Source organism: Xiphias gladius, chromosome 7 (assembly GCF_016859285.1).
Source record: "Xiphias gladius isolate SHS-SW01 ecotype Sanya breed wild chromosome 7, ASM1685928v1, whole genome shotgun sequence".
Classification (NCBI taxonomy): Eukaryota; Metazoa; Chordata; class Actinopteri; order Istiophoriformes; family Xiphiidae; genus Xiphias; species Xiphias gladius.
In genome coordinates this window covers 17,333,184-17,359,835 of record NC_053406.1, presented here as the reverse complement: position 1 = coordinate 17,359,835, position 26,652 = coordinate 17,333,184, and the positions used below count along the sequence as shown (strand labels likewise).

General features: G+C 43.0%; 1 protein-coding gene across 5 annotated transcripts in view; it reads right to left on the bottom strand.

The window, feature by feature from the left end:
- The window catches only part of cux1b (cut-like homeobox 1b), a 63,221-nt gene that overhangs the window by 1,155 nt on the left and 35,414 nt on the right, over positions 1 to 26,652 (bottom strand). Inside the window, exons 8-23 of one of the 5 annotated variants that reach the window (XM_040129927.1) lie at positions 26,584 to 26,650; positions 21,943 to 21,991; positions 19,760 to 19,864; positions 19,023 to 19,211; positions 18,702 to 18,760; positions 18,257 to 18,299; positions 17,950 to 18,046; positions 15,831 to 16,631; positions 14,984 to 15,067; positions 14,360 to 14,461; positions 13,695 to 14,245; positions 13,464 to 13,605; positions 12,423 to 12,713; positions 12,064 to 12,252; positions 9,797 to 10,061; positions 8,110 to 9,323 (exon numbers count right to left, since the gene is read on the bottom strand). In XM_040129927.1, coding sequence (XP_039985861.1) covers positions 8,816 to 9,323; positions 9,797 to 10,061; positions 12,064 to 12,252; positions 12,423 to 12,713; positions 13,464 to 13,605; positions 13,695 to 14,245; positions 14,360 to 14,461; positions 14,984 to 15,067; positions 15,831 to 16,631; positions 17,950 to 18,046; positions 18,257 to 18,299; positions 18,702 to 18,760; positions 19,023 to 19,211; positions 19,760 to 19,864; positions 21,943 to 21,991; positions 26,584 to 26,650 — 3,542 coding nt within the window. In that variant the 3' untranslated portion in view covers positions 8,110 to 8,815. Of the gene's footprint in view, positions 1 to 51; positions 117 to 219; positions 301 to 425; positions 483 to 1,040; positions 1,125 to 1,331; positions 1,449 to 1,612; positions 1,726 to 2,847; positions 3,052 to 8,109; positions 9,324 to 9,796; positions 10,062 to 12,063; positions 12,253 to 12,422; positions 12,714 to 13,463; positions 13,606 to 13,694; positions 14,246 to 14,359; positions 14,462 to 14,983; positions 15,068 to 15,830; positions 16,632 to 17,949; positions 18,047 to 18,256; positions 18,300 to 18,701; positions 18,761 to 19,022; positions 19,212 to 19,759; positions 19,865 to 21,942; positions 21,992 to 26,583; positions 26,651 to 26,652 lie in introns of those variants that run through there. The other 4 variants (XM_040129928.1, XM_040129929.1, XM_040129930.1 and 1 more) reach the window with 4 other exon arrangements.

Below are 26,652 nucleotides of genomic sequence, written 5' to 3'. Positions count from 1 at the left end.
TATAAAGCCAGAAGATCGAGTTTCACTTTCAGCTGTGCTATGCACACTCACTTTTTAGCACAGAAGGCAGAGCAATCTCTGCCGATACTCTCGCTCCAAGCGGTCTTGTACAACACCTGCAAAATCACAGGTAACAAGTCAGTTCAGTTTCTCTAAACCTGAACACATACACCTATTAACAGTGTAGCACAAGCTCCTCTGATTTACAAAGAGACTTACCAAGAAGACCAAACAATGCAGGAACAGGGTGTAGAAGAAGGCAACGGTCCTGGCTACCTTGTTGGAGAGAATCACACGTCCCTAAAAGACACAAAAATTGAAGGATTAGATAAGGAGTTGCACCAAACACATGAGAAGAGAGAGAGAGAGAGAGTGAGTGTGTGTGTGTGTGTGTGTGTGTGTGTTCGGGTGTCTTTGAGGCTTACCAGGCTCAGAGTTGCCTTATCCCAGGGGCTGAGACTCAGGTATCGGCGCTGACGCTCCTTCAAACACAGAGTAGTTAGCCTCAACAAATATACACCTTCTTTGGAAAGTGTGAGCTCAAGTAATAATAAATGATGGTCAGAGTTATTTTGAATAAATTTCCATCTGTAGAATATGTCTAATGCACCTCAGCCTCTACCTTTCCCAGAATTACTTTCAACAAAACACAGAAAATGAGATGGGACTTGTCATCATCCATGTGTGAAAGCAAAGAAAACGGTAAAATTTAAACTACTTACTCAAAATAGAGTAAGTAGTTTCTGTTCTAAAGCTGCTAAATTGGTTTCTCTTTCTCAACAGTCAAACTACTTCTGGGCGACTGTGGAATGTCAGTGCAAAGTTGAGAATCTAAACAAGATCTTGGCCTTTAACTCTGTAGGACTGACACCATATCAGGCTCTATTTTGATGGAAGTATCTCAACCTGTCATCCACGTTTAGTTAGTTGTCAGTTATCAGAGGAAGAACCTGTCACAGTGAACAACAAACTAGAACAGGAAAAGGAGGTTGTTAAAGAGATTTGATCTTGTGTGTGTAGTGAAGGTGTGGGTTTTGTACCTTCTTGCTAAAGGAAGCAAACGGATCCAGTCTCTCCTCGTACTGGGAGGAGTAGCGCATTACAGTGTCGTCACTACCTCCAGCCTACACAGCACAGAGAAAACAGAGAGATTGAAATATTCCTCCAAAATATTTTCCACAAGAGTTCCACAAGATCAACAAAATATCAAAAACACAAATGTCACCCATGTAAGAGCACAGTCATTCACACAATCACACACACACACATACCCACACACACACACACACACACACACACACACACACACGCACACACACACAATGACTCACTCTGCTGGGGTAGCTCTGCAGGAATTTGATTTTCTCATAGAGTTTGATGTTGTCTGCTCTCAGGCTGTCCAGTTCATTCTGCAGGGCCTGCATGGTCTGCTGCATGGAGTGATTCTCCTGCAGGGGGCAGAGGAAACAAATGGATGAGTGTGGTCGGAGGTCAGCAACATGGAGGAGTGTGTGTGTGTGTGTGTGTGTGTGTGTGTGTGTGTGTGTGTGTGTGAGTGTGAGTGTGAGTGTGAGTGTGAGAGAGAGAGAGAGAGAGAGAGATCGTGACTCACAGCTTCCAGCTCCTGGTTGCGGGAGCGGAACCTCTCCCTTTGGCTTGAGATGATGGACAGCAGAGAGTCCATCTGGCCCTGAGGAAGCTCAGGATGGGGACTCACGCCTGAGCCTGAAGATAACAAAGATAGCAAAAACAAACACTTGCAAATGCCACAATTCACTTTCCCTTTATTTATTATTAAAATAGAGGAAAGTTTATTTATTTATTTGCAGACAGGCAGTGTGAGTTGAACACCTCAAAACTGACTGACTGGTAGATGAAAGGGGAAAAAAAAACAAACAAAAAAAAACACTTAAATCCCTCTAATCAGGTTTGTTCGCAGTATTTAAGCCCCCCCCCCACAGAGTCTCCACTCAGCAGTTTAACCTCATTTCAATTAAAGAAGTTGTGGTGTTTGCAAGTCAGACTTCAGTATTTTCAGTTTTATGCCCGAGAGGAGGGACACTGCATTCATGCACCATCACCTCTATTAGAACAAAGACTTTTCAACGTGGAAGTTTCACACAAGTGCCAAAGCTGGGAGATTAATTCAAATAGTTCGCCTTAGTTTAAGAATTAGGATACAGTGCTAGCTTATCTTTTTAACATAGAGGAAAAAAAACCAAACAAGATGTGACTAAAATGACAGTTACTTATGGATGCATCAAATATTTATCCCGAATGTCTGACTTTTCTAAAGAAATGCACATAAAATTCTAAAAGTCTTTTTCTGTCTTGACATGATATTCTGTATTTAGCAGCACAGAAACATAATGCTACCGAGCAGACAATTAAAATGCCCCTGATACTTTTAACCAGCATGTAAATTTACTGTTAAAGACCCCGAAAACATATTTTCTCATTTAGCATCTTACTATGAGTAATGGTGTCTTACATGAACACATTATATTCATGTAATTGCCAAAGAACGACGATTTCTCCGTCATGTATATGTACAACTGGGTTTTTAATTGGCTCTTTACAAATATGCATGCATGAAAAAAGACCGCAGACAGGGAAAGCATCAACAGAGGCTGTTACAGATCCGATCGATCATCGTATTTAAAATGTTTCCATCCTAAGAAAAAAAAAAAAAAACGGAAACTAAGACAAAGTAGCCTTGATGTTTCCACCGCTGAACATTTGACCATTTGTAAAGCGAAGACACTTTTGCTTTGTGCAGAAAAGCTGTGAAACAAAACGTTCAGCCCTCCTCCTCACACCTCAACTTTTTTACATCCAGGTACGTACCAGTAAACATGGCAGTGGCCTCTTTGATTGGTTCTGGGATGTTCCCCATGTTGCTGACCTCCGACCCATCTGCATCGGGGCGTGGCAGGGAAGACATGGACTGGATGGTGCTCAGGTCGTGCTCCAGCTTCAGGATCAGCTCTTTCTGCTCCGCGCTGGTACGCACTGCAGCCGAAAATTCCACCTGCAGCTCTGCATAACGGCCTGTTGAGGGCAGAGAGGAAAGATGAAGATAATGTGCAGATTATTTTTCATTTAGACATCTTGTTTGTTTTTCAATTTTATTTATAGTTCCCAAAATAACTTACCGGAGCAGCTGTAAATGGCAGAAGCAATCCAATATCCACAACATCACTGACAACCCCTGAGGGATCCCCTTTTCTGCACCACAATCCTACTTTGAGTCTTTCCTACTAATCTCTTTCTCTGAGAATACTTATTTTACAGAACCATCCAGGTGTTTAACAAAGTATGTTTCCAACAGGGTTTTGGGCAAAGAAAAAAAAAAACTACCACAGCACACTTTTAGTATTTGTATAAAAGAGATTTACTTCAATTATCACACCTAGGGTGCATGTGAATAATAATGATGATGAATCAAATGTCAATCATAACAAATACATTGTGAACGTTTCATACAGTGATATTGCTTTTCAATGTTGTAGAAGGGACTGTTTTACAGTGCTGAGAACAAACAACATGATACGTTTAGTAAATAGAAAGATAAAGAAACAATGATACATAAGGAAAAACGAAAGGGAGGGAGACCCCCAAGGACAAAAAGCATCTCAGGAGTGACAGAAGTGCTAGGGAAACGACTTTCAAAAAACATCTTAACCATCCCTTTACAGTCATGCAGCCTTTTGTACTACAACACACACGTACGCGCACACACACTCACAAAATAAGCAGTGGGAAAAGTTATGAGAATTATTACTTCCACATTGTTGATGAAAGGTTGGAAAAAAAATCATCTAAAAACACTCTGAACTTGCTAAAGCCTCAACAAGCATCTTAAAGCTTTCCAAAAGGGGGTCGGGGGAGGGAGGGGGGGGTTTGAAGATCTCCCCAGGTCATTTGGTTGTCAGACTACACTGTGGTTTAAGCTATGGGTGAACTGAAGCAACGACACTAGGTAGCAACATACAGAAAAACTGTCAGCAACCTTTCAACAGAGGTGGATAACTATTTCACTATTTGGCTTTTTGCTTCCTCTTTTAAGTCTTGTGAGTTTTCACTGAAATGTTTGTGGTTCCAGAGTTGATCTCTGGGTGTTAAAATTGTACAGTTAAGCATGAAATAACTGATGACATAAAGAGGAAATGGTTTAAGACTTAAAATTAGTAGGAGCCAATGTGAGAGGTGAGCGAAAAACCAAAAGCACGCAAGTAAAGTGGAGGGGGAAGTTTAAAGGATGAGTGTATTGTGCTGTATTATGTGTGTATGTATTACTGAGTGTGCTATGCATACAGCACCACTGATTCGGAAAGTGTTTCCTTACAAAACCCACTTCATAAGATATATTTTAAAAGTATTACAAAAAACATCTGAGGTTTTTTTCTTTTCTTTCATTTTTTTTTCCTGAATATGGTGACCAGTGCTGCTGTTCGGGCTTCCATTACAACTAATATGTCAAATGAATAACCACTACTTCAACAGATCATACAGTAAAGCTTTACGACTTCAGAAAACATGATATGATATACAGCATCTGTTACACCTTTACAATGTTATTCAACAGTGTATAGAATCATCTGATTTAAATTTGTAGAAAAATATCTGTGGATCATGGAAAAGTCCTGAATCGTCCCTTCTCTCCTCCTGCCTTCAAACAAAAGCATACTGTGACAATAGTGAATCAATAGCTACTTGATCGACTGTATTTACACATCTCTTTTCCAAATAACCATTAGAATTGGCACACGTCATTATCAATACCTGTAGTGCCGTTATTAATGTCACAGCAAACCTGACACAAACAGAAAAATACAAAATGCCCTATGAATAAATTCAGTGTTATTACAGTGTACGCTGTTTCTGCATGCTTCCTCCTTCATTCAATGCTCTGGCCTTTCGCTGCTAGTTAGGTTATGTACAACGTAAGAAATGCATTGTGGGAAAACAACTGTCTGAAATAAGACCCAGACTGAAACTTGTCTACAGGTCAGTCATAAGAATGCACAAGTCTGTTTTCTCTTTTTACTGTTTCACTGCACTCCAGCAATTATATACAACCCTCTCCAGAGAGCCGAGGAAAGTCGACTTTTAAGTACCACTACGAAGTGTATGAGAAATAAATTTGGATCAAGACATCGGACAGATTATGAACAAATCAGGTGAAATCCTCTACAACTAATGACATCACTAGTTTGGTGCCCTGCTTGGCAGTTAAAGGCACAAATCTGATGATCTCACATGGTTTAGGTGAGTTGATGGATCTGGCTATTAAATGGCTAATGGATTAAGTGCTTATACTTTACAGTAGCTATTCATCACCATACAACATACTGTGGTTGTCCAGTCCAAGCAGTCCAACAGAAGGCAATACGCCTTTAGTATTCTGCAGAAGACAGATGTTTCACATCAGTCGTCCACAGGAAGAGCCAATGTTTGAGGAATTTTACAATTATTAGATGCATTAGAAAATCCAATTTTGGCTAATGCATCTTAATGCAGTGCAATGAGGTTATCAGTATCTTTTGACAGGCTGCCAATATATCTGGATGTAGAGTCAGGGAAAGGGGAGACTTGAGAATGGACTGAGGAGATTTTGGATAGAAACCAAAACAGGTGTTTGTTCATAATATCTACAACTGTACAGGACAATGTCTTTCTGTCACACAGTCATCTGTAGTTTAAAATAGGGGGCTGCTGAATAAGAATGCAGTTTATCATGTACAAACCGGGTACAGCTATCTTATGCTTAAATTTTTTTAGTGTTAGGATGCGGATAAGAGTCTGTGCTTGGTTCACAACCACTTCTAAAAAAGGCATACATTTTCCCAGGATCCCGGGACCGTACTCTGCTGTAGTGTTTACAGACCCTGTCCTAGGTTAAGTCTTCAAAAAAGATCCTAATAAGTGCTTTGTTACGGACTGCAATATAAATTCTGCATAATCATAGGCTGGCTATCTCTGTTCAATCTGGCATAGCACATCTGCTAGCTGGTACACTTCTCTAATCTCAATTTGGCAGATATGACCTCTTTCAAGTTAGCGTGTGTTCTCAAGTTTAGGTAATTTCATTTGACCTATTTGACAAAGTGTATACATTTGGACCTGTTAATTATGTTAATGTGATTAACGAGTGGGAGAACTCTATCTAAAGAAAGCTGTATGCCCTGCTAGGCGTTAGTGTTGGGCTTACCCAAGAAACAGCCAAAAAAAAAACATTATTGGAGAATAGAAAAAGGAAAAGAGATATGCTATCATATATTCACTGATCTTGATATGTCCTTTGATTCTCTAGCTAGCAATTTAAGAGCATAACTGTCGTGGTAAAAGCTTTATGCTTACGGGAGCATGAACTGTAGCAAACACATTTTTCAAAGCTATTGAAATGACACTAAACTTTAGGATTCATGAATATACAAACAAATGAGAACTAGTACATCTTTGTAAATATTAACCAATACTGCCGGCAGTCTATACGTCTAATAAAAATGTTACTTGCCCTCAGGAACAGTATAATCCCTTAAAAAATAGACAACTCAAATGATAAGACATTAAATGAAAAATACAGCACCTATAAATAAGCAGAATAAAAACCAAACTATAAATGCAAAATAGCAATAAAACCAAGCTACAGTAAATCATAGTATTACACTACTTTGTGAGAAGATTAATGTAATGGTAACGCATCAAACAGCTTAAAGAAGGGTGTCAGTTGTGCACTAGTAGTGTGTGCAAGTAGATACGAAATATGACCCCACTCATTGGAAACACTGAACACTCCTCAATCGCACACACTTGTGCACACGCATGTATTGACAAGCATGCGTGTACATGCACCCACGCAAACGCGCGCACACACACAAAGGGGAGGCAGTGGGCTGACAGGCACTGAGGGCTTGTGTGGGACAGGGAGGAGGTGATATGCCTTATAATTTGTAGTGTATACAGTAGAATTCAATGAAAAAGACTTACATCCCTGGATACAGGATAGACTGGAGGAGAGTGGTAACTACTCACACCAGGACTGGGGTGAATTCACTTTGACGGCAATCAACAGAACGTACAGATTAATCAAGTACTGTACATTGCAATTCATTCGCTAAAACCCATTTTTTCAGTCGAGAATTTCATTATTAATAATCTACTTCTTAAATTTAACTCTGAGTGAATTGACCTCGACCCTGACTTACATGCAGGCAAATACAAATGCACACAATACACAAAAACAGTCACACACACACAGACACACACACACGCGTGCACACACGCGCACAAACGCGCGTGCGCAAACACACACACAAACACACACACACTCTTCCTGATTTGGCCTATAAAAAGATGTGTGTTTGTGAACAGAGAAAATTTGTCAGTGGTGCAGACACACGCCCAGCAGGTCCAGTGCTGGGTAAAGCTGTGACGTGCACAACCTAAAACAACAAGAGACACGTATAGTATCACCATGTCAGACAGCTACAGTACTACGTGAAATTCATTGTATCGTATTTCAACAATGCAACATTATTCCATTCTAATTCGTTTTTTTTTTTCATTTAAAAACAGTAACTTGTTATTCTCTTATTTTCTGTTCTTATTTTGTACTAATTAAAAATGCTTCCTAAAATTCCCTATTTTGTATTCTTTAGAGTCAATAGACTGTGCAATCTCTTATTGGCAACCAAATTGCAATATCAAAAAAGAGATCATCCTTCATCCTTAAAAGAAGGGTTTAAGGAGGCAAAAAGAGGGTTCCTTCCTTCCTTCCTCTTCAGATGAGTGCATGTGTTTGTGAGAAATTAGAAATCCTTCTGGCCATTACATGGCTGTCAGCAGGATAGCATATGGGACACAACAAGTCAAAGTTCATCTTTCTTACATCAGTAACCATGGCAGCTCAGCCGGCAGGCCTTCCACTACCCTCTTAAGAGTGTAGGAGTGAGATAAAAAAGAAAACATGCTGCCATTGAGAAGAGAAAACACATACACACACACACACACACCATTTTTTGGGTGTGCATATATACACACTCGCGCACACACGCATGCACGCACACGCACACGCACACACACACACACACACACACACACACACACACACACACACACAGGTGCACACTGACACAACCCCTAACATACAAACACGCACACACACGCAGTGAGTGAAAAAGGCAAAGGGCTTGTAACAGTCACTCTACAGTGTGAAAAATGAGGCGTCTCACTGAGTGAGGGGAGGTTTGTGGACACTTGGGAGGTGAGAAGAAGAGCGGAAAAAATCTCCTTTAAGAAAGTGAGAGTTCTTGTAAGAGAGTTCCTGTCTCTATCTATCATCTATCAGTGTCTATCACTGTGACAGCTGCTGTGTCAGGCCTTGCCTGTGTTACTGAGTCCAGGTTTCAACCCCAGCTGCGGGTCAGACCCCAGCTCAGGACTAACCAGTCTGGTGCACCAGTGGCTGGTGATAGGGGGAGGTACAGCAGGGCCGGAGGCCAGCAGGACGGCTAAGTGCTTTTCTCAGTACAAAAACAAAACTCAGTTTAAAAAAAAAAAAAAAAAAAAAGGAGAGACACTTAAGTTCTCTTATTTTGTTCTTCTAGGTATTCAGTAAATCTTCTTTTTAAGGGTTTTGCCAACCACTCTTTGTTTCTTTCCTCTTTTCGGAAAGCTTCTATGTAATAAAAATGGCTGCTGAGCTTGACTTTGGCTGTGTCCACTCTCCGACTGGAACAGAGCAGGAGGGGTCCAAGGTTAGAGGTCGTGAGGTTATGAAACGAGAGGGATGAAGGATGGTCAGGGGGAGCTAGAACTCCCACTCTGAGGGATCCTCTTTGCTGGCAGCCTTCTCCAGCCTGTGGATGATGTTATTGAGATTGGCTGCTTTCTTCTTGCGCAGATTGTTGTCCCTGGGGTTTCTAGCAGGGCCAGAGGCTGGGATGTTAGTACTAGAGGCATGGCTACTGGAGGATGCCTCTGTGAGGCTGAAGAGCCCCAGTCCACCCTGTCCACAGCTGGAGCCCGGCCCGGCCAAGCCTGAGGTGGTGCAGTCTATCTGAGCAGGGGAGTTATTAGAGCCCCCTGCCTCAGACTCAGCCTCCATGTCGTGGTCTTTGCATGCTCCTCTGTGATCCTCCAGGCCAATGCCCAGTCCCTGGCGTGTCTCCACTGTGCCCTCAGACTCTGTCCCATCACAGCTGTCCCCCTCTCCTGATTTGGACCCACGGAGGGAAGGAGATCCCCCCTCACTGCCAGGCCCTACCCCTCCAGCTGCCTGGATCTCCTCTATGAAAAGCTCTCGCCGGATACGTGACCTAGTGGAGACACATAGGTTTAGTCACGCTTCTCAAACTATAAAATTTTATTTGTCTAACTTAGTATGGAATCATACTAAAACTTCATTGATCTCAAATTATTGTATATGTGTATGGAAGTCCTTTTATATGGAACAGGGCAGTAGTAACAGCCCCTGCTCATTGTGGTAATTTCTGAGAAATGAACTACAAAATAACAACACAAGAGTTGTTATGCAGAGTGAAATACAAACAGCTTTCTAGAGAATTCATTCATGCACTGCAAACCTACAAATATTTTTCAATAAAAAGAACACAATTTAAAACAACAAGGTACTATTATATATAACTGTTTATACAGAAATATAATCCCTATCATGTTATATTAGATTTATTTAAATAATATCAAATCCCTTTGTAGAACAGCTTGTAATGAAAAAACACCTGACAGCAGTAGTTCAATGTGGAAGTACCGCTTCCTTCCATATGCTGACCTGTAATTATGGAACCAGTTGATGACAGTACTGGTCTTCAGGTTGAGCTGGGAGGCCAGCTCCTCAATGGTTTTGGGGGAGGGATAGGGTTTCTGCTGGTAAGCCTTTTTCAGGGCCTCCTTCTCTTCAGGGCCTAACACCACCCTGGGCTTCTTCAGCTGCTGCTGTCCCGGGCTCTGGGAGCCCTGCACGTAGTCTGTCCCCACCAAGCCCCCGTCCACAGAATGGCTATCACTCAAGGAGCTCAGCCGCCTCTTCATATAGGCTGAACAGTGACACAAAAACAAGAGAGGGAAGTCAGTGCCTCAGAAAATACATTTGTGAAATGAACAAAATGGGGAATATCAATAATAAAATCATATCTGCAGCAGACTAGTGGTCTGGTATACAATCTCCAATTTTAGACTGTGGTGTAGTTAAGAGAAGCAGGTATCTCTGTCGATGAGCATGAAATTTGACGTGCAGTATTCATGTTAAGTAGAACTAGTGCAGTCCCAACAGCTATTATGGATTATCTGATTGGACTAAAGATGCAACAGTTAGTTGACTATTCAATTAGTTGATTAATAGAAAAATTAATTTTGGTGATCAATTGATCATTTGAGCAATTTGTTAAGCAAAAATTGTAAAAACAAACAAACAAAAAATCAGCTTCTCAAATATGAACATTTGGTTGTTGTGTTTCTATTCTCTTCTGTGATTGTAACTGAGTATCTTTGGGTTTTTAATTGCTGGCCAACAAAACAAGACATCCTTGGACAACATCTTGGATTGATGCACATTTTCACAGTGTTCTGACATTTTATAGATCACACAATTAATCGGTTAAATGAGACAATAATCGTTTAACTAGATAATGAAAATCATCAGTCATTAGTTACAGCCCTTGACTGATCAATACTATTTAGGCTGTTTTGGAATATTCTGCATTTATATTGGCATTCTCAAACAGGAGATTTCTGTATTTTTAATCAGCAAAAACATATTGTCCTGGGTGCAATTTCAGTGCTAAGCAGACAGTAAGAATAAAATCTTTTAAAGATTTTAGTCAGACGGTCTTGATCATCAGGAGTCTGTCACAGTGGGCGTTCCATGTTTGATGAATGCATCCGACCCGGAAATGTTTTGTTCTGTGTGTCCATGGTGACACTGATCTGAAAAATAATCCTTGTAAAACAACAGCCACTAGGTGGTGCTGTTGTCTCACGCAGGAATTGTAACAATGAAATCATCTCTTCCATTTTATATCAAACAAGCAGCACCATTCACTTCGGGCACCAGCAGCTGAAAATGAACAGCTCATGGCAGCTTCGCATGAGGTTGACATTTTCTCAACCCCAATACAAGCTGCGAGATACATTAGTGTTGCAGGGAAAAGCCCCTCAGAGCAAGGTTAGAACCACTCTGAATGTTGTGTGCTGCCTCACAGGCTTGTACCACAGGGGTGAGAGGTCAAATATGGTTACTCTAGACTAGGTCTATGTCTTTCCTCTGGGCTCTGCTGCTGGCCAGGTCTATTCCACATTGCTATTTGGATGAATTACTTTGGGGTCAATAATCTAAAACGAAGTTGAATGGACAGTAACCCCTCACATCCAACCCATGAACACACTGGTGTAAGGTCAGTTTTGTTTTTTGCCCTTGTGTGTAGTTTGTGATATCAGGAGGGTAAACTGATCCTGGATGCTTGTGCCTACTGGCAGGTTCAAAGATGCGTCTCCACAGAGAAGGATTTCAAGTGGGCAGTAAGGGGTCAATCTGAGGCAGTGAAGGGTGAGGCCTCTTGGCTGAGCTGATTCTTAAACGCTTTGTGCAAACATAAGGGAATACAGAATGATAGAGTGATAGAGAGGGCTATGGGCAAACAAATGATAAAAATACGAGCTTATGATTACTATGATGATGACGATGATGAAGAGGAATACTGATGACTGTGAGTAAGCAGGCCCCCGGCAGTCCCCTAGCTGTCACATCTAATACAGTATGTGATGTCTGCAGCCCTGATTGGTACTGACATCACACCAAGATGACTGTGATCTGCACAACATGCTCTGCTGTCCTGCACAAAGAATATTGTGAGTGCAGATGTGCATGTGGAATTCAAAAGCTGCTGCTTGTGTCTTATTGTGAATGTATTTATAAAATGAATGGATGCTTAAGCAGATAACATGAAGCTTTTTGTCAGCCTTTTTTTGTTATTTCTGACAGCATGCTGCACTGTACGGGGTGTGCATTTATTTCTCCTCATTGAGTTTTTTACTACACACCTTTTTTCTCCAGGCGTTTCATGTCCATGAGTTTCTCCACACTATGTGGGTCCTGGAGCCAGAGCTGCATGCGGACAAAGGGCTCCCTGCCCTTCAGGCTGAGCTTGTGCCAGGGTTTGGGCCTGGCCAGCAGGTCTGAGACAGAACCCTGAGTTAGACCCAGGATAGTCTCCCCAAACAGACGCTGGCCTGGTTAGGAAAGAGAGGGAGGAAATGAAATTGGTCGTTTCTGAGAACTGGTTCAATGGCTGAATAATTCATCAATGGGGAGGGAAGGGGAAAGGGAAAGACCAACTAAACCGCATAGACAGCAACAAAACACAGCAGGCAAGAGTAAATATAACCCCCGTGTTTCTTACCAAGGTTATTATCAGTCAGCACCTCCTTAACCTTCTTGGTGATGGCATAGGTATCAAGCTCAGGAGACATTGCGACCATTTCCTGGATGCTGAGACCCGAGTGACCAGGTAGAGGCAGCGGGGTGCCTGGCTGAGACTCTCCACCTGAGGGATCCTCAGATGGAGGTTTGAGACTGGACGACTGTGAAGTGAGTGGATCCCCAGCAAGACCGTTGACAGACTCTTCGGCTGAACTGAGGGGCGACTCTGGAGCAGGGCTGCAGCTCGCTGATGTCTTGGGAGTACCCTCTGCTTTAGCAGAACAGACAGGGCGAGAAGGATCACACAGGTTAGGAGACGTGCTACTGTGTAAGAAAACAGTTTCAACCCTCTTCCTGGTGGGTTTGGGAGGGACATCAGTCTTACTACATCTACTAATTTAATTCCTGTTAAACAAACAGCAAAGGTGCTTAAGTTTGCAGTTTGAAGCTTTTTTGGCTTCCTCCTCCTATTCCTTCATCTCCCTGTCTCTGTAGTACTGCTGTGCAGCTCAGCAGGCTGGAAGAGAGCAGTCATGAGGAGCTGTCAGTGTACATTAGCTGCTGTTTACACCCCCAGAGAGAAAGAGAGAAAGAAAGAAAGAGAGACACGCACACACATGTACACGCACTATCTTTCTCATGCACGCGCACACACACACACACACACACACACACACACACACACACACACACACACACACACACACACACACACACACACACACACACACAGAGCTGCCATCTGGCGCTGCAACACTAACTTGTCTATGACATGACAAACCAGCAGCTTGCTGGCTGACACTGCCACTGCACTGGGGATGGGGGGATGGTGGGAGGAGAAGGGAGGGGGATGAGAGGGAGGGGAGGTGAGTGACAGACTGACAGTAACAACTAGCCACTAGCTCTAATCTAATGCTCTAGCCCAAGGAGCCCTGTTGTGTGAATCCATATACTCTGTGCTGGTGTGTGTGTGTGTGTGTGTGTGTGTGTATGTGTGTGTGTGCACAAGTAATTTGTTTACCTTGGTTCTGAACTTGCTGGATGTGTGTGTTTTGCCCCTGGTCTCCATTGAGCCACGGCTGCATGCGGAGGTATGGCTCTCTGCTCCTCTGGTTCAACTTGTTCCACGGTTTATGTCGAGACAGACTGTCACTCAATATTCCCTAAAACACAAACCAGGAGAATGGCTCAGACATGCAACCATTGAGTAAAAACAGAGTCATAAAAACATAGAAAGGGCAAAGGCCTTTACCTCTTTGGAGTCCTCATGGGTGTGGTTCTCCTCTCCTGTCTGGCTGGATATGGTTCGGCGGGGGTCTGTATGCATGTTGCTCCACCACTGCTCTCTCCAGTAACCCACTCCCCCAGAGCTTCCAGAGCGGGCTGAACCTTCAGAGCTCCGACCCAGCCTGAGAGCTCCATCAGCAGACATGTCAATCCCTGAAGAAGCCCTGCCCTCTCTCTTCACACTGGAGCTGAAGTCCAGGACTGGAGATGGGGATGAGGGCGAGGACAAGAGGGAGTTGGTAGGCTTCTTGAGGGAGAGTGCCAAGGGGTTGTAAGGGGGTAGGGGGGCGGTGAGTGGAGAGTTCAGGAGGTCCCTCTGAGATAGTGATGCTGAGGAGGAGGAAGACGAGGCCTTGAGGATGGGCTCCAGTGCAGCCTGCTGGGCCTCCATCTCTCTGCGAGCTTGCTCTAGGATGGAGCGTATGGCCTCGTCTGATCCACTGCCCCCTCCACCTCCTACTCCACCTCCGCCCCCTCCTTTCAGTCCTGCATATGAGGGTTGAGCATGGGACAAGTCTGTTGAGGGAGGAGAACAGGGCCGTCATGAGAGACTCAGACAAACCCACACAGCCACAATGTGTCATCCTCAATGCTTTGACTCCACTGGAGATGAGAAAAACTACGACTCACCAGCTTTCTGCACCTGCAGCTCTCTTTTCGCCTGCTCCAGAATGGACTTGATAGCCTCATCTGAACCTGCCTCTGGGGTGCGGACGCGGGCAGTAATGTTACCTGGAAGGAGAGGAAGAGGGGATGGGAGGAGATGAAAAATCTTGTCAGATTAAAAAGCAGAGATAACCAACTACATAGCAGGTAAAGAGAAAAATAACGGAGCCTAGTATAAGGACATCAAATGATTACACCATAGCACAGCACAAAGAACAACATTCCCACCATTGAGCTACAAGGCAACTACACTGGAGGGATTGTCATGATTTCTCTGGTCCCTCTGGAGCTCATCATGCACACGTGCTACAGGGTTCGTACAGTAAATGCTCCCCACAGAATAACAACTACCAATAAAATCCCTAAATACACATGCTGGCTTTTCCTTTGACGTAAGTCACTGGAACTGTGCGGTTACCTTCAAGGCACATTTATATCTGTATGCCTGCCCGCAAATTAATAAACGGCAACGCACACACACACGCGCGTGCACGCGCGCGCACACACACCATAGATACAATTCACCCCAACACAAACATGCCACACAGACAGAACGTGCTAGAATCTCTGTGTGTGAAGGGGACAGACCTGTGTGTGAAGCTGTATCGGAGAGGGCTCTCCGCTTCGGAACATCCTGAAACACTCGGCTAAGCTGGGGCTGGCCTGAGCCCTCTGTTAAAAACAATATACCACACACTCTGTTACAGCACTTGTGTGTTTTTTTTCTTTTACAGCTAGGCTATATGGTGCCCTATAATGCTCTGCAAATATATGGAATGTGTGGATACTTCCATCCAACGCACATTATAGGGCCATAAAAACATTGATCTTTAACATCTGTGGCCATGGTTGGAGTAAAACTTCAATCTCTAACAGGAATATTACACTACTACAAAGATGGACTAGCGAGGAATAAATTATTTAATAGTATGTATTTAACAGGGGCATACTAACTGCAGCCTTATTTTTAACATGGACTGTGTCTTGGAGTAGGTGGTAGAATTTGCTATATATATTTATTTTTTTTTACCACCGAGACCACCTTCAATCAGAAATGTCCTGATGCGTTAACAAAAGCAGGCCCAGGCTAATCGAATCTACCCGTAGTTAACAGTACCCCTGCCTTCCTCCTAGTTCCCACCGATCAATACTATTGATGTGTGAAAGGTTTCTGTATTGACCACAATAGCTAGGAGAGGCTCCTGGGATCGGTGCGTGACTAGGAACTCACTCAAAACACACAGGTGTGGCAGAGGATGGGAGTTAGGAAAGAGAAAGAAAAATAAAAAGCTAGTCCATATAGACAAGCTAATCAATGGCTCTGTGCAGGGCTGTACACACACACACACACACACAAAAGACACACACATGCGCACACACACACGCGCACACACACACACACACACACACACACATTAAAGATACACAGACTCACCTCTCTGCCGTCCCTGGATGCTGCGCAGTGCAAGGATGTTCTGCTCATCAGCGAGGAACTGCCTCATCTTGTGGAAGGGCTCCTTCCCCCGGATGGTTAGCTTGTTCCACGGCTTTGGTCTGGCCAGAATCTCACTGACCGAACCCTGGGACAATCCCAACACATAGTGGCCAAACACACGCTGACCAATGTTGTGCTTGATCAGCTGCTCTTTCACCTGTCGGGCTATCTCTGCTGTGTCCATGTCCTCCCCATCCAAAACACTCCCTGTGGTGGCATCAGAGTGGCTGGGTGACGGGGATGGCGCGCTGCCAGCGGTGCTGCTCCCATTAACAGGAGCCATGTCTGGGCTGGCTGGAGGTGGCTGGGGGCTGCTGGCCGCCAGAGGGATGGCAGCAGACCCAGAGCCAGGGGTGGAGGTAGGGATGGAGCTGAGGGTTGGAGTGAAGGGGGTGAACAGCAGAGCCCCACTAGGGATTCCAGACGACTCCTGCAAGGCTTTGGAGTAGAAGGTCTGGAGCAGTTGCCGCTGGATAAGGGAGTTCAAAGCCATCTTACCACCCACCAGAGGGAACACAGGGGAGTAGAAGTCCTGTCCAATGCCTGTAGGAGTGAAAGGGTGTGTTTCGCCGCTGCTGGTGGTGGTGGCAGTGTTGAGGGGGTCCGTATGAGTGCGAGACAGGGGGAGCTGGGAGGAGGAAGGAAGAGAGGGAGGAGGAGGAGGGGGCGAGGAAGAGGGATCGCTGGGCATGGTCTCCTCCTTTGTTGTGGACTCTTCTGTCCCTTTTCGCCCGGCTGACCCTACAAGAAAGGTCAAACACACCATGCATTATGGGGGAGTCAACAAAAAAGGGGTTCCAAAAAGAGAGAGAAAAAAAATTAACAAAAGTTGAAGGTTATCTTAATCAAGTCTTTTCCAAATTAGTGAACTTTGTTTTCCTTTTTTGCCAACCCCCCCAGACAAAGTGCCCATGCATTTGTGATTTCAACCTTTCTTGTAAGCCACAGCCTGGAAGAAAAAAAGGACAAACAAAACAATTGACACTGTGCCACTTCGGCAGATTAGCCTGGCCAAGGGCTCAGTCTCTCTCTCTCTCTCTCTCTCTCTCGCAGGCAAAGTGGAAGTAACTGGACAGAGTAAAATTATGTCCTTAGATAGCCAATGCACCATGTGAGTCCTCTTCCATGCTGCTGAAGTGTGTTCCTAAACACTGAATTATTCCATTGGAGATGCCGTATCATAGTCTTTAGTTCATCAAAAATACATTCAGGAAAGAAAATTGGAGCAATATAACTATTTTGAAAAACAATTGTTATGGCTGAACAGAAAAGAGATGCATGCACCAAAAACAGAGACTGTACAGCTCTGCTGACTCTGAGTAAAAGCCTTATTTCAGTTTTTTCCCGAATAGTTAGACTGATTAAATTTTTACATTCACCAAAACAAATATAGACTTAAACTATATTTCGTAACTACTAGAATCCATCTTGATGATAAGCGCTGGGAGAAATATTATTTTAATGCATAAACATTGCGACTTAACATGATTAAGTAAGACAGTAAGCTCCCCTTACTGTGAATGTTAATCAATTCAAAGCTATTCAACTATTCAAGCCCAAAGCCATGACATTTCAAAACCATAAACAGTGTTGCAGAGGGCAACAGTCCTGATATAGGGGATATAGTATGGTGCCCTCATTTTTGTGTACTACCACTTCATTACTGTTCAGGTTGACCTCCTGCTCGGGTATCCTGACACCAGACATGCCCCAGAAAGCAACAACATTTCTGTACCATGATAAAGTTTTTCTTTTTTTTGGCATATTGAGGACCCAATGTTGCAAATCATTCCAAAAACATGAGTAAATGTTTAAGTATTCTCAGAGAAAAAGAAACTATAAGAATACACATAGTATATATGCACTATTCTGATGCAGTCTCTTCATAACCATTCCTGCACAGCCTTACCTGTAGCTGAGTCCTCATCTAAGGTCCCATGCATATTGGACTCAGCTTCTGTGAGCATTCTTTCATTTTTGTTGGTCTGAGTGAGGGTTTTGTGACGACAGTGTTGGTGAACTCAGCCCTTATTTTTAACTTGCATCTGGGCAGACTTACCACTGAGCTCAGTGTTGGCGATGCGCAGAGCGGCGCTCTCAGATTGGAGACTACGGTTCCTCTCCAGCAACAGCACCTCCAGAGGTTTGGATGAGTCCTGACGAAGAGGACAGGTGGAAAAGAAATTAAAATGACATTTTTCAAAATAACCTGGCTCCAGCCTCCCCCCTGCAAATTTTCATGTTTAAAAATCTAGTTTTACAATTTTGTTTCATAAGTAACTTAGCTGCTAGTACTGCAACAACATGTGTAAGGTCAACTGCTAAATGTCACACATGTCTGTACAGATTAAAACTGTCACTTTTACCTGCACAGAGTCAGATGTTCCAAATTCCATAGACTTGAGGATACTAAGGAGAGAATAAAAAATTATCTATATGAACCCCCAACAAAGACACAAGCATACACACATCTACTGTGTAGCATACTAGCTTTTTTATTTCTGCCTCTTTAAGGACAACGAAAGGATAGTTTGACAGTGAGAGAGAGAGAGAGAGAGAGAGAGGCAATATAAAGCTATAGAAGTACAGTATAAGCTTCACCTTCATAAGGGCACTTAATTGAGTAACATCTTAAATTAGGACACGCATCCTGTTTAATATTGTTGAAGACATCAAACGTATGCAATAAATATTTCTGTACTGGATGCATGCACACACACACACACACACACACACACACACACACACACACACACACACACACACACACACACACACACACACACACACACAACTGTGTGTGCTCCTCACCTCAGCTCCTTCTTCACCTCCTCATAGTCAGCTTGTTTCTGCAGTTTCTCCTCTAGTTCCTGTGGATTACAAAGAGATAAATGACAAGAAAATGAATAACATAATACAAGCAATCTTTGGATCTTTATATGTCATGCACTTATTTCAGTGACTTAACTCTAGACAGATAGAACAGAGCGAGTCTGTGTGACTATAGTTACAGGTGTGATCAGAATACACAACATAGCAGGAAAAAGACATGAATACAGAAATAGTCCCATTAGAAATGAATAGCTAAAATAGTTGTAAATAACTTAAATCCTTGCAGCTGTGTGGTGGTACCTTAAGAATGGCAGTCTTGCTGCTGAGTTGCTGCTCCAGCTGTGTGATCTGGGAGCTGGTGGTCTCTCGGAGTTTGGTCAGGCTGGCCTGCAGTCTCTGGACGTCCTCCACCAGCTGGGCGGTCTCCCTTTCTTTGGCCCTGAGCTCCGCCTCCAGACTTGAGTGAGATGCCACCTCCGCCGCCTGTTCCTAAAGGCCAAATAGGAAGGAAGTTTAATCTAATAATCACAGCTATAAAACTATTCATAAAATCACAATCAGATGCGCTGAAAATCCACTACTGTTACTATTTATAAGCCAGGCAAAAGCTGATCTATGCAGCTAGCTGGTTATCGTTTCAAAATCCTTGCTCCTTTAGATCAATATTTAGAAGTAATCCATTCACCAAACCAACACTGAGGGATCAGTGAAGTTGATACTTTGGTGTGGCAGTCAGTCTCTAAGTTAACTAAGTCTAACCTCTGCAGTCTGTTATACAGGTTCAATAAATCAATTTATCAATACACCATCACCCATTGCCACCTTGGCAAACTTCTCTTTGAAAAACAATAATTTAGTAAACAAATCAATGCATTATTGGGGACTCCAACGTCTGGCCTCAAAGATCAGTAACTACAGGGATCCTTAAATTGAAGCTTTAATCACTCATACACCTCTGGCATTAAAAAGGCCGAGCTGATCTTTAGCCTATCAATACCTCTTTGTCAGCCATCCAGTGAATCAGTGAAATGTGTTACCGTGTCGGGGTCAGCCTTGGCGGGGCTGCTGAGATGCTGGGATTGGTTACTCAAGGACAGCTGCTCTCTGAGTGACTCCGCCTCTCTTTGAGCCGCTTCTGCTCGCTGGAGAGAAAAAAAAAAAAAAAAAAAGGAGAAATGTTAAAGGAAAATCATTTCATGGAGATTCTTAAACTGTCAAACATTATCAATCTAATTGACAATTCAGTGCTACTTTGTAATGTATTTTCTTGTGGTAGGCCTACACACTTTTCTTTAATCTGTCTCAATTTTCCACTAGCCCAGGAGGAAAATTGAAAACCTATTTAATACATGTGGATGGAGAGAGAATAGAGAGTAGTAACAGCAAGGAAGCAAAAGTCCTTCTTGTTAAAAGTGCCGTCATGCCTCTTACTCAGTGTAAATTCTGTCTCGTGGCAGCAACTCAATGGTCCTTGGAGGATGATGTTTGGAGATAATTATTACCGTTTCATCACCAAAAACTTATCTCAAAATTTTTCATCAAAGTATACCGCTGAATTCTCTACACTGTACAAGTGTTACACAAGTGGCATTACAATAATGCAATCTAGTTCAAGGAAGTTCATCCCTTTCCAGCATAAACAAATATATACTGCAGAGTGCAGGAGGAATAAGAGAATGCAAAGTAAAAAATGTAGGATGATGGCCAAGGGGGTATTTTTCCTTAATTGTAAATATTAAATTAGTCCTGAGAATTGAGATGATACCCGTTGCCTTGTATTTATGGCCAAACTGCCATGCTCCCGTCGGGAATCATCTGCAGCACAGGCCAACTTGCCATCATTAGGAGTTACAGGGAGCCGATTCCACAGTGTTCTTAATTGCAACCATACTGAGAGCTGTTATTGACTGGGTGGGAGTTGGACTGCTAGTCGCAAAAAGAAAAATGCTGTTTTCCATTTTCTCCTTATAAAAGCGTATAAAAAGTCTGTGACTGAGCTGGAGGCCATGCTGTCATCCTCTGTAAACCTCAAATCAGAAGTGTGAATAGTGTGTGTGTGTGTGTGTGTGTGTGCGCGTGTCTGTCTATGAATGTGTGTGTGTGTGTGTGTGTGTGTGTGTGTGTGTGTGTGTGTGTGTGTGTGGCATTATAGTTGGAGCGCTAACCTTTAGGCTAATATTAACATTACATGCCTATGCTACCCCTTTAGCCACAAATCATACTCTTGGGCTAATAATGAAAGTTAACAACAATGACATTAACAGATACCACAGGAATATTTACAACACAAGGTCAGAGGGCGCGCTAGAGGGCTTATTTCAGCTGGATGGGTTTAGTAGGTGTGTAATAAACATGTAAAATAAACAGCAGCTCTCACAGTGATGAGCAAGTCAGTATTTGTTCATGTAAGCCACATTTCATAGATTCTGAACAGATAAGAATATTAATATTTAAGGGTTAGCATGTTCTATGACTTTCTGTTTGTCAAAAACTCCCATAAAAATAAAAAAAAAAGACCAAAACCAACTGTGCGTTAGTCCGTCTCTGAATACTTCACAACTTTCAGCCTCAACAAACAGCCTCAAGCCTGTTTGATAATACTGAAGATGTAAATCTTTAAAAAGGAGTCAAGAAAATATAGTTTTGTTTTTAGAAAAAGCTAAATAATCTCCTAAAACAACTGAGCACTGTCGTTTTTGACAAGTGTCACTCAAACATGGATAAACAATGTATTTGTTGGGGACTATTTTCAGCAGCGGATTAAGTAAACACATTTGGTGTTCTAAAGAAATATTTACAGCAGCAGGACTCAAACAGCTGGGCATTTTCAACGTAATGAAGGAACATGTCACCCAGTGCAACAGTGTGGCTCATGATGTGTTTTTAATGGATTTTGGACAACTGTGGAGTTCTATGGTACAGAGGAATAATGTGTTAGCAGAATAAATTCATTGTTGGTTTTGGTCTTTTCAAAACATTTTTTCACAGGAAGAAAAATACAGAATATCACTAGACTAGATCCTTTACATGACCTGTGCTTTCATCAGTACCTACACACACACACATTACTTTCAATGCAACAATTTTAAAAATTTCAGTCAAAGATCTAATTTGCTTTTATCTGTGTTTAAACAATAAATAAACTTGTGGAGTTTGGCGTGACGGACGATTTGGACAATGCTGTGTTGAAATGTACAGTAAAGATGTTAAGCGGGTTTACCTGATTGGCTCTTTCCAGGTCTGTCATCACCATCTCAATCTCATCGGCCCTGAGAAAAACATTTCCTATTACTCCAGAGAAATACACAACAGAGCACGTGACAGTGCTTAAAAGAGACTCACTGAAATATAGCTGACAAATAAAAACAAGGAATGGATAAATGCATAAATGATTCCCAGGAAGAAAAGTACACTCTGCACACATCACATGAGTGCACGATTGTTCAGAGAGCACACATTTAGAGAATGCCAGTGCCGTGTCCATTAAGCTACTGTCTAAATTTCACCTTAATCCATTGATTGTGAACTCCATAACCCAAACAGCTTGTATGTGTGCGTGCATACATGTATTTAAGTGTGTGTGTGTCTATGTGTCTGGGTGTGCACGTGTAAGCCCCTAAACCCAGGCCACACTAAAACAGAGGGATTACATTAATAGAGCTCTAAGTCCTAATACAGCAGACTAATCTGCTATGAAGCTGTGTGATTGTGTCTGACTAATGGTCTGGATGGAGGCCATGGTTCACCTCTCACTTGCTAGAGGTCAGACAGCAGGAATACATCCCCATAATACCACCTCTCGTTGGACTTTGGAAAAATAGTTTAATAACCCTCTTTCAGAGTGATATGAATACCTATAACTTTTCTGCAAAAATGACAGAGATGCGGAAGAAACTTTGGGAACAAGCAAAACCACCCTGAACTCAGACACGCAATGAATATTAATTTTTTATAAAACTTGTGTTAAATTTCAGGTTATACGCCATGAACTTGTCGGAATATGAATACCCTCTCAGTTAGTTAGGCGTCAGAGTGTGTATGTGTACGTATTCCATGAAATTTTGAATCCACGAAACGAATGCATTGAAATACTGACAAAACTTCATGGATGGTTTTTAGTGCAGTTCAAATATGCAGCGTGTATGCATGCATGTTTATTTAAGACTACTCACTGATAACAATACATGGGCGGTATTGAGTGCAAAAATGTGAGCGTATATGTGCACTGCTGCGTCCATTAAGACCTTTTTATTTCCATGCAATCTTTTGATAGTGAACCCAATAACCCACGCTAGCTTTTGTGTTTGTTTGTCACAGTATGAGAAACAGTGTTACGTCCCATAGGCTTGAGTACTACTGATTTGAATGTGTTTAACAAAACAGACACAGCTGATATTAGGTCAGCGTTGTGCCAAAGGCAATGCAGCAAAAAGAATCAGATGTGGGTGGGAGAGCTTTTCACTCTCCGCTTTTATTCTTTCCCTAACAGTTAAAAGGATCTAGTATGCATTTAAGCAACATAATAGTACACTACCTCACCAGCTTTTATCCTGTCTTAAGCTATAGTGTGCTGGTCCCACGTGCGTGCTCAATCGTACTCCCGCACACACAAATGTAAGGTCAGAGAGCCAACAAGCCAGAAAAGCTTGTAATGGAGAGCGTTTATGGGTAGTAATGCAACCCAAATACACCACCACTCCTGCTCCAAATGTGATCATTTAATCAAAGTACAGATGCACAAAGTCTTCTTAAATAACCTTTGGATTTGGCTGTATTTGGGAATTATAAAGGCAAAGCTAGAGGCTGAGGGCCAAAGCAGATCACAGGGAAGGGATTTTCTGCATATCCTGATACAGTCAGTCAGTCGCTGGGCAGGGCAGGAACTGTCCATGGCCAGCCAATGCACCCAGTGGAATTAATTCATCAAACACTGAACAGTAAAGGGAGGGTCCTTCATAATGATAAAGCCTGATTTTATGGCACCAAAACTTATCTATAAAGCTCTATACAGCAGCCACAGGGAGGAGCTATAGAGTAGATGCACAGCTGCACTGGAAAACCGCATACATGCACACAAACAACACACACTCGCAAACACTTACACTCTTGTACCATGAAAGCCAATGGGTGCACCCAGTGACATCAGTGAGTACTGTAGGACTTCTGAAACAAGCCCAGAGCTTCTAAGCCCCTACTGTACTTCCTCCATCTCAGGCAGACCTTTTCATCTCTTATCATTTTTTCTCTCTTGCTCTTCACTCAACTGCTTTTCTCTTCCACCCTCTGCCTGCCTCTATCCTTTCCCCGTCAACCCGTTCCCTTCCCCTTGCCCTCCACTTTCTCTCCTTTCATCTTTTTTTCTTTCCACCTCCGCTCTCTCATCTTTTGCCCTCTCTTACTCAGCCTCTGTCCTCAGTGCCAGCAGGATATTCCCCTGATTTAGATTTTCATTTCCCTCCTCTATCACACTCTTATCCCCTCTTCCTCGCTGTAGCCTCCAGCCCCTGGCTCACTTTTTGCCCTCTAGCTTTCATCACTCCATTCCTTTTCTTTCCTTGGCTTTCTCCATGTTACGTTTTCACAGCGTGTTACCTTGGGGATTTCAAGGAGGCTTAAAAAGAAGCTAGCTGTGAGAGTGTGTCTGTGTATGTGTGTGTGTGTGTGTTTGTGTGTGTGTGTGTGTGTGCTGTGCGCCATTTTGTGTTTGTGTGTGCTTGAGATGGACACAGGAAAGAAAAGCCTATTGACTGTTGCCTAATTATCAGCAATTAAATGGTTTTCCCGAAATGGTACCAAGCGTTTATATACAGATAAAGCTGCACACAAACAGAGGCACACACACACACACACACACACACACACACACACACACACACACACACACACACACACACACACACACACACACACACACACACACACACACACACACACACACACACACACGCACACACACAGAGCATCCTGTGGGGCTGGGGATCAATATATCATTAATCTTTAACAGGGACTAAACGGGTAAAACGGAGCCAGCCAGACCCTCACAGCGCCAGCACAGAGAGGGGGCTACGCTACATCTGCAGGCCCGCCTCCTGCTGAAGCTCACACACTCTGGGCACTGCAACATCGACCAAATTCTCAGGGAGTGTGTGTACATCAATGTGTGTGTGTGTGTGTGTGTGTGTGTGCGCGCGTGCGCATGTGTGTGTGTGTCTGTGTTTGCGTTAGTGTGTATTTTAAAAGGCAGATTACCCAAATGCAGCAAGAGGATGGGGGATTTGTCACGCAATGTCCTCCTTAGTGGAAAGTTTGGAGCAAGTGAGTGTGTGCACATATGTATGTGTTTGTGTGAAAACATGCGTGATATGGATGGCATTTGTGTTTTGCAAAGCCAAAATATATGTAGTCAAAGGGTTAAAAGTTGTGTTCAGCCAAACACTGGCTATTGCTCAGCCAAGCAGTAAACGGGGGAAGGACTCCAAGGACTGGGAGGGTGCAGGGTTAGAGAGGGTTTGTGTGTGCTTTAAAGCGTTGCATTAAAATTTCAGATCACAGCACGCCACATAGTCAAGGACCCTGACTGCCTCAGGCTCACGAGTGAGCGAATGAGTGTGTGTGTGTGTGTGTATTTGTATGTGTATGGGTGTGTGAGCGCGTGTGGATGTGGGCAGGCATGTGTTTATTAGCTTCTGTAAGCAAATGGGGCCTACTATATGTGTCTTTTCAAAATGTGTTTTCTTCTGACATAAAAGGAAGAGACAAAGACGTAAAAAGGAAGAAGGAAGTGTAAAGAAATGAGAGAAAGTAGAAGAGCAGTGCAATATAGTCATGAGGAAATAAAATGGGGGGGGCCCTCTGATAGACCATGAAACCTATTGATTACAGCCATTACATTGCATTTAATATCTTCCTGTGGTCTTTCCTCTTACACTCACAAACGCACAATGCGGGAGTGAGGGAGGTAGAAAAGGGGAAAAAAGTGTTGTGAGGATGGGAGAAGAGGGATCGATCTGTTTTTAACAGCCAATCAATTTAACAACTCTGTTAATGGAGAGACAGTGAGTTTGGGGATTGGTAAATGGGGTAGGGGAAAACCTTAAAAGCCAAGTAGATACTTTGTGTATTGGGCGCAGGCAGGATGCCCTTGACCATCTTGGATTTAAAGAAAGAGTTCATATTTCAACGAAAGAGCAATCTGTTTGTGAAGCACACCAATTACCAATAAAAACACCAAGAAAGGCGTTGTTATTCTTCTCAAAATTTTAAACTTTCTGAATGCGGTTCAAATGCTCGAATTGTTCTGGTTCTTGTTACTAATCCTGAGGGAATGACAAGTGTGAATGTCATAAAGTGCCACTTCACAATGTGGAGTGCTGACATGGAAAAGCTTCTGTTCTCATCCTCGCCACTACTATAACATCAATAATGATAGGTGCCCACAGCTCAAGTAATTGAAGCTACCTTATCTTACAGGTCCTGTTAGAAGCCTTTTTAGTTTTACGTCTGAGATCTCAAAGTGACCCTCAGTGGCTTCCCCTCTCAGTCATGACCCCTTATGAATCAGAGAAAGTGCACAAATGCACACACACACACACACACACACACAAAAATCCTTGTTTTGGTGCTTTGCCATGGCTGCAGAATGCATTACAATCCCTGTCAGTATTTACAGTGCGTGGGTAATGCTTGGATTTGGAGGCTGCTGAGCGTTGTCGGAGACAATCCAGCTGTTAGGGTAGAAGAAGGGGGAGTTTCCAGGCAAGGATATTCACTAAACAGGATGATTATGTCAGGAACAGACTATGGAGGAGCCAGAGGGGAAAAGTCACCCGCAAACACACACATAGATCTGCGAGACACGTACTTTGCTGTGGATTCTTCGTCATACTTTGTCTTCAAATCAAAGAGCTCTGCCTGAGTTGTTTCAAGTGCT